This window comes from Bos taurus, chromosome 26 (genome assembly GCF_002263795.3).
Source record: "Bos taurus isolate L1 Dominette 01449 registration number 42190680 breed Hereford chromosome 26, ARS-UCD2.0, whole genome shotgun sequence".
Classification (NCBI taxonomy): Eukaryota; Metazoa; Chordata; class Mammalia; order Artiodactyla; family Bovidae; genus Bos; species Bos taurus.
Window position 1 is genome coordinate 23430674 of NC_037353.1, and position 7525 is coordinate 23438198.

The 7525-nt window shown below is 52.5% G+C and overlaps 1 protein-coding gene across 1 annotated transcript; it reads right to left on the minus strand.

Annotated features, from left to right (window-relative positions):
* Window positions 1-1092: 1092 nt before the first annotated feature.
* On the minus strand, window positions 1093-7307 carry LOC112444495 (steroid 17-alpha-hydroxylase/17,20 lyase). Its single transcript, XM_024985958.2, has 8 exons — window positions 6773-7307; window positions 5033-5171; window positions 4603-4832; window positions 3770-3856; window positions 3152-3367; window positions 2673-2842; window positions 2034-2137; window positions 1093-1526 (listed from the first exon to the last, which is right to left on the minus strand). The coding sequence occupies exons 1-8, from the start codon at window positions 7067-7069 to the stop codon at window positions 1240-1242; spliced, it is 1530 nt and encodes a 509-aa protein (XP_024841726.1). The 5' UTR covers window positions 7070-7307; the 3' UTR covers window positions 1093-1239.
* Window positions 7308-7525: the final 218 nt, after the last annotated feature.

The following is a 7525-nucleotide window of genomic DNA, read 5'->3' on the forward strand; positions in this document are numbered from 1 at the left end:
CTAGGTACCTGTTTTGTGTGGCACTTGTAAGATGTAGCTGGAGCCTCGGTCTAGAGAGTTCAGATGTCTGCCATTCATATTTGGGCCTCTGAGCAGGTCTTAGCCTCAGAGTGAGAGGATGAATGGGGTATTACTGAGCTTGAGAGCAGGAGGAGCTCATCGGATGCCCACAGGGGCTAGGCAGTGACATGCTTGAGTCAAGCAGATGCGGTTTTTGGACAGTAGGGATTTTTGGACAGTAGGGGTTTTGGGGAGGCCAAGGTGGAGCTCGAGGCCATGTACAACTGTAACCCTATCTGATATGGCCCCGGGATTTTCAGAAGCTGGAAATCAGAATTTCTGTATGAATCCTTTTCATTTTAAGATGTTGACAGTTAATTTCATTTTTTTTTTATTGTAAAACAAAGGTACCACGTGGACGTAGAACTCAGTAGTGGGCCCTTTGTGGCCCATGGGTGAGCAGTTTGCAATCCCTGCTTTCAAACAGGAGGGGCAGATACAGCTAATACAGAACGCAGGGACTTGCCCTCCTGACCAGCTGTGGAGACATTATAGTAGAACTGCCTTCCTGCTCTCTGAGTCCCACTTGCTTTGTCACATGCTCCCTGCTATTTTGTCCCTCAGATTTGCACCAGCCCTTGCTGAAGAAGGCATACTTCTCGGTGCATTTATTCTATGGCAGAAGAAGCCAGTGATGAGGGATTGCCAGGATACCTCAAGGGAGAACTTTTTTCCTCGTAAGTGTCCAGGGGTGAGAGAGTGGCAGGTTAACCCAGTGTCCTGAGCCTCTTCCCTGCTGCTCCCTCAGCGGGGGGCACCTCTGCCCAGTCTCATGCTACCCCAACCTTTCATTCACAGCAGCCACCCCCACCTTGGCCATTCCCCTCACATCATCAGCAACCAGTATAACTGACTCCAAAGCACTTATGAGTCTCTGGAATGTTCATTTGTCAGCCCTCACTAGAATTTTAAGTTTCACGAGGCCAAGGAGCCTGAGGTCCAAGGACAGTGAGTGAGCGGCACATAGTAGGTGGTCCATAAAATACTTGTTGAAAGAAACGAGTGAACAAATGAATGAGCTGCTCAGATGCCTTTGGAGAAAGAAACTGTTTTATGCACATCACTGCCAGGGCTGCAGGCTGGGAAAGAAGGCAGAGTGGGCGGGGAGGAAGAAGGAATGGTGGGAGAGGGTGGGGGAGCTCCTCTAATTCTGTGCGGTGGGGGTCACATAGGGTGGAGTCATGGGGTGCTACCCTCAGCCTGGGCTTCCTTCCAGGCCTGGCGCACCTCGATCTTCACCTTGAAAGGTTTGATCTGCAAGACGAGACTGGCATGGCCCTCCAGAGAGGGTAGCTTCCCATCATCCGGGATCTCCAGGTTGAACCTCTGCAGCAGCCGGGACATGAAGAGGAAGAGCTCCTGGCGGGCTAGCATCTCACCTACGCAGGAGCGGGGTCCTGCTCCAAAGGGCAAGTAGCTTAATGATGGCGAGATGAGTTGCGTCCCTGTGGGGTCCAAGAAGCGCTCTGCGGACACAAGGAGCCATCAGCGAGGGGCCAGGGTCAGTGTCAGTAGAGGAGTAGGGGGAGGACAAGGCCCTGCCTGGGGAGCCCCAGTCTGAGAAGGTGGACAGCCTTATTTGGGTGGAGGGGGGGCGGCAATCTTAAGAGAGATAAATGCCCTGCTCTCAGGTAGCCCTTAATCACACAGAGAAGATGGAATATTCAGGAAGGATGAAAAGGTGTATTAAACATGAAAATGGCACCATCCCACAGGAGAGGGGGCTGACTTCACAGGAGACATATGCCTATGGGCCTTCTCAGAAGAGGAGGCTGCAGTTGGCGGAAGGAGAGTGGGGAACCCAGCTGTGAAGAATCTGGGTAAGTGTAGGGTAGGCTAGGGGTGTCAACAGGTCCATGTAGTGGGAGTCAGGAGTCTTCTAGCAGGAAGCTTGGCAGAAGGGAAGCAATGCTGGAGAGGTGGGCACAGAGGGGGCTGTGTGGCTGGCAGGGCAGGACAGAACAGGGACTCACCGGGCATGAACAGGTCGGGATGCTGCCACTCCTTCTCACTGTGATGCAGTGCCCACAGGTTGACCACAACGTCTGTGCCTTTGTCAATGGTAAGGTCGCCAATGCTGCTCCAGAGAGGGAGAGGAAAAGAGGGTCTGGAGTATCGTTCTTCCCCACCTTCTCTGCCCCAAGTCTCCGTGGTCATTACCCTGGGGAAAAGAGTCCTTTGCTCCCTCATGCCCGCTCCCTCATGCCCACTCCCTCATGCCCACTCCTGCATCTTCTCCTCAGCTTCTGCCAGATTGAATATGAATCCAGCCCTCTCTTCCTGAGTAGCACTTAGGATCAACACTTGTGGGTCTGTTAGGGCCTGTGGGTGTGCATATTGAGCTGGTGCATGTGTGCATGAGTGCGTGTGTGTGTGTGTTGCGGCTTTTGGATTGGGTAGGAGCACGTGTCTCCCAGGCAGCGGGCAGCTTCTGAGGGAGGTCAGGTCGATGGGTCAGTGGGTGTCAGTGGGTAGGAGACACACTGGTCAGTAGGTCGTGGGTACGATGATCAGTTGTCAGTGGTTGACTGTAGGTTGACCAGCCAGCTGGAAGGGTCAGATGCTGGGGGAGGGACCAGGAAGGTTGGATGTTCCTGGGAGGGAAGGCACACCTGGAGTCAATGACAGCCTTGTGGGGGATCAGCGTAGGGGCCACAGGCCGGATTCGGAGTACTTCTCTGATGGTCGCCTCCAGCAGGACAAGGCGGTTCCGGTCACTGATGGTTGGGGTGCGATTGAAACCTATAATCTGGTCAATGTCATCCTGGATCCTCTTCTTCAACTGGGGGCCAGAACAGGGTGGATGTTACCAGGGTGTATCAGCCCAGGAGGAGCAAGGGCTTAGAAGAACCTACTGTCACACCCAGAAGGGCAAGACCCTTCCCAGAGGTGGCTCTACAACCCTGGCTTTGCTTGCAGAAGATGGGGCAGCTCCAGCCAAAGGACAGAGCAACCACTGCTTGGGTAAAGGGTCCAACCCAATCATCCTGCAAAGAAGTCCCGAGGTATGGACTCTCCCTTTCCCTGGAGCAGAGGTGAGTGTGCCTGGGGTCAGGAGTGCTTGGGAAGGCTCAGGTAGAGAGAAACTCACTGAAGGATGGTGTAGCAGGTAGGCCACGATCCACTTTATCACAGACGTGGTGGTCTCTACACCAGCCCCGAAGATGTCCCCTATGGTAGCAAGCATGTGTCTATTTGAAAGCAGCTTTGAATCCTGGTCTGGGCCAGCATTGTTATTGTCTGCATTCACCTTGGCTTGGATCAGTATGTGCAGCAAGTTAGTGATGGAATCACTGCTGAAGTTCTCCTGGTTGGGTGAGATTGGGAGACGATGAAGAGAAAGGAGCCCCATCTGCAACCCCTGCCATACTCTCACCCAGACTGTAGACACAAAGGCTTCTCCCACTTGGAAATGAGGGAGTGGAGTGAGGCTAGTCAGGACCCATGAACTGGTGGAAGTGGAAAAAACACTGGGCCCTCTTTAAATTTGCAGGGTGGATGGGTCCCTTCAGGGTCCTCTGCAGTTCCTCACTTCTCTACTCCTACTTATTTATTTTTATATTTATTATTAAGTCAGGATTATTGAGCACCGACTCTCTGGCAGGCTCGCGGCTAGGTGCTGGAGCTCCTACACTGTCCAAAAAGGACCCTACCCTGCTCTCCTGCCACTTTCCACCTGACTCGTCATCTCTTCTGCTCCATCACCTACCTGACATTTTTCAAGGATTTCATTCAGCAATTCATTTCGCGTTTGAACACAACCCTTCATCTTTTCCATGGCTTTGCTGGGGAAAATCTGCAAAGTGGAAATGTTAGATTCTCCCTGGCGCTCAACCTTCAGCCAGAATGGAAAGCAGGACAGGGACCCAGAATGGGACCATCGGTGACAACCAGGACAATTCCAAACAAGGGAGAAAGGAGTCACCTCCACTCCCCCTTCAATCAAACGTCTAGCACTGACTGAGACTTTACTCAGGTAACACAGACTTGAGTCTCATGGCATGATTAAGTTCCTTAACTTTTTGAAGCCTGTATTTTCATCTGCATGGGGATAATAAACCCACTTCCAAAGGCAATGCATGATTAATGCATGTGGAGCTTTGGGACTGGCACATGGCATTTCCCAGGTGCTCAGCGGGTAAAGACTCTGCCTGCAATGCAGGAGACGTGGGTTCAATCCCTAGGTTGGGAAGGTGCCCTGTAGAAGGAAATGGCAACCCATTCCAGTATTCTTGCTTTGGAAATCCCATGGACAGAGGAGTCGGGTGGGTAACAGTTGTGGGGTCTCAAGAGTCAGACACGACTGAGTGAGTAAACAACAACACCAACAACGTTATCATGAGTATTAAAACCCATAATTTAAAAGCTAAACCTATTTCTGTAGAGAAGCAGCAAGATTTTGAAGAGTCAGAGGAGGTAGAGGTCACTGTAATTGAGGTCGTCAGAAAAAAATGAGGTTTGGAGTGAACCGTAAGAGGAAAGAACTGGGTATACGATCAGGGTCTGCTGAGGTCTGCCCATAGGACCTGGCCCCATCCTCACCTTCAGCACAGGGAATATGTCTAACAGAACTTCCTTGCTCAGAACCTCCAGGATGCCATCATTGACATTTTGTATGGCCTTCAGGGCAGGATCCTCATTCTTGAAGGAGAAGTTGAAGCAGATAAAGCTGATTATGTTGGTCACCGCCAGAGAGAGAGGCTCGGACAGATCTATGGCCTCTCCATGCTGGGTGGCCAGGAAATCACAGAGCACATTGGCTTCCTGATTAACTGGGGAGAGAGAGGGGTGTGAGGGCGGGAGTTGAGTCATCCCTTCACCGCCATCTCGACCAGTTCCATCTGAATCGAAGAGAGCAGATGTCCAGCAGATGGCAGTGGTAGCCAAGAAAATGTGGAATGGAGGTACCAGAACCCTCTCCCTCCCCAACCCTCTGCAGGCTCCTTCAGCCCAGGGCCAGCCAGGCACTCACTGATCTTCTCTAACTTCAGGTTGCCATCCTTGAACAGGGCAAAGGCATTCAGTGCCAGCTTCCGATGCAGCTGCCAGTGGGCACCATGGTCGGCAAAGGCAATGCCCTTTTGGTTGTCTGACAGGATGTCTAGAGTGGCCTTTGGAAAGCAGAAAAGGACATAGGACTCAGACACCATCCACCTGCCCTCCCCGAGGGCAATGAGGCTGGTAGCTGTCGCGCAGCCTCCTTATAGAGCTCCCTGCTTCACTCCACCCTGACTGCAAGGCCTTGGCAGGACAGAACCTATGGCCTGATACTCCCAGTTCCAACAGAGAGACAGAGTAAGGCAAAAGAAGGAACTCTGAATTAGATTGTTCAGATCAATGACAGGGTGAGGCAGCTGTGATGGGATGGACTCTCTAAACTTGTAGGAGCAGAGATTGAGGACACACCAGGCCCCTACCCTTCCCTGGGTCCTCTGGGGATGGGGGCAGCTAAAGGCACAGCAGCTGAGCCCCCTTTAGTTCTCCCTTCCATTGCCAGCCGTGTGCCCAATACAGGCCCACATCGGGAGAGGCACATGTCTTGTCCACCCAGCTTGGACATGGGCCAAGCTGCTTCTGCCCAGAAGACCCCCAAAACTATACAGGGTCCCCCAGACCTTCTGTCCTCTATCCCCATATCTGCAGGCCCCATCAGACTAGCCGCCTCCTTCTTCTTTCCCCTGGAGAGAAGAAGCCCAGCAGAGATGGGAGAGGGTAGTTGGCCCAAGAACCAGGCCGACTGGCCCAAGCAAAGAAGAGTCAAGCCTTGGTCTGATCAAAGATGAGCAGCCAGGGGGCATTGCCCAGGACATTCAGGGGAGTCCCCTCAGCCAGGTGCTGTATTGGAGGCTGGCAGTGTTCCTGGTTGACTAGCTCCTACTCCCTTCTGCCCCCGGGAACAAACAGAAAGCTCGACAGGTTGAATCTTCAGCGTCCTCCCCAAAAGTGCTTGCATAGGTCAATTCCCCAGGGCTGGAGCAGCTCGAGGAAGCCCCAGGGAAATAGTGATCCCAGCCCTCCAAGAATCAGGGTACTTCCCCCTCACAACTTTTTGCGGAGGACAGGAATCACTAACCCGTTTTCCATGTGAACAGTGTTCATCAAGGCTAGTTATTGAGAACTTCCAGCACTGGGCTAAATGCTTTACAGATACTCTTTCAGTGAATCATGAGAGCTCAGATTTCAGGCTCAGAGAGCTAGACTCTTGGGCTTTCCAAGTGGCTTAGATGATAAAGAACTTTTACACAATGGGTGAGACCTGGGTTCGATTCCCGGGTCAGGAGGCTACCCCAGAGTAGGAAATGGCAACCCACTCTAGTATGCTTGCCTGGAGAAATCTGTGGAGAGAGGAGTGTTGTGGGCTAGTCCATGGGGTTGCAAGGAGTCGGTCAAGACTCAGCAGCTCACACTTTCACTTTTTCAGCTGGGAGAGATGATGTTGTAAGGGCTCCCTGACCCCCTCAAACCACCACTCCCACCCTGTCCCACCTCCAGAAACAGCCAGAAAATAAAGTCTTCCTTTAATTCTTCCTGCCTAGCTTAGAAGCTGGGTGAAGTCTGAGGGGTCGCTCCCCACCCACAGCCCCACCAGGCTGTTACTGGAAGAATCACAGGATTCTTCTGGAACTAGAAGGGGCATTGCAGGCATGGCCTTGGCTGAAGAGCTCAACGTGCCCAGGGGCTGGTGAGGGGAGGGGTCAGAGGCATTACTTACCACTTTGGGACGCCCAGAGAATTCCTTGCCCTTCTTGAGAAGCACCTCCCTGGCCAACTGGTGGTGTCCAATCATCACAGTCGTCTTGGAACCCAAACGAAAGGAATAGATGGGGCCATATTTTTCCTGCAGCTTGAAGAAGTTCTTGTGCTGCTGGCCACGTCTGGGGAGGAACGGCAGGCTGCCCACCAGGGGCAGGGATGGGAGGCTCCTGGGGTACTTGGCACCAGAGTGCTTGGTCTTGGGCCAAAATAAATAGGCGAGGGTGAGCAGAAAGACAGCCAGGAGCAGCCACATTGTGTCTGGGTGGCAGCAGTCAGGACAAAGAGCTGTGGAGTGGCTTCAGCCACCTTAGGGTGCAAGAAGGCCTTTTTAAGGGCTCCCCTGACCTTCTCCTTGACTTTATGTTAATGCTCACCTTGTGGAAGTTTATCCTGCAGCACAGCCAGGAGTCCTCTTCCAGAATGAGGAAGGGAGAGGAGGCTTCTTTCAAGAGCTGGCTCCACACCAGGGCAAACCCCTAGGGGAGGGGCTAGGTAAGGGCACAGATAGCTAGTCCCTGTCCCTTGCTCACTGTCTATCAACGTCTCTAGAGTGGGCAGAAGCAAATGATATCTGGATCAGGAATCACGGCTTGGGACACTCTGTATTACGAAATCACAATCAACAGACAGCTATCCAATTTTATCAGTTGAGCAAAGTGAGGCTTCCCAGGGTAAGGCTTGAATAAAGTCACACAGATAGTGATGCATT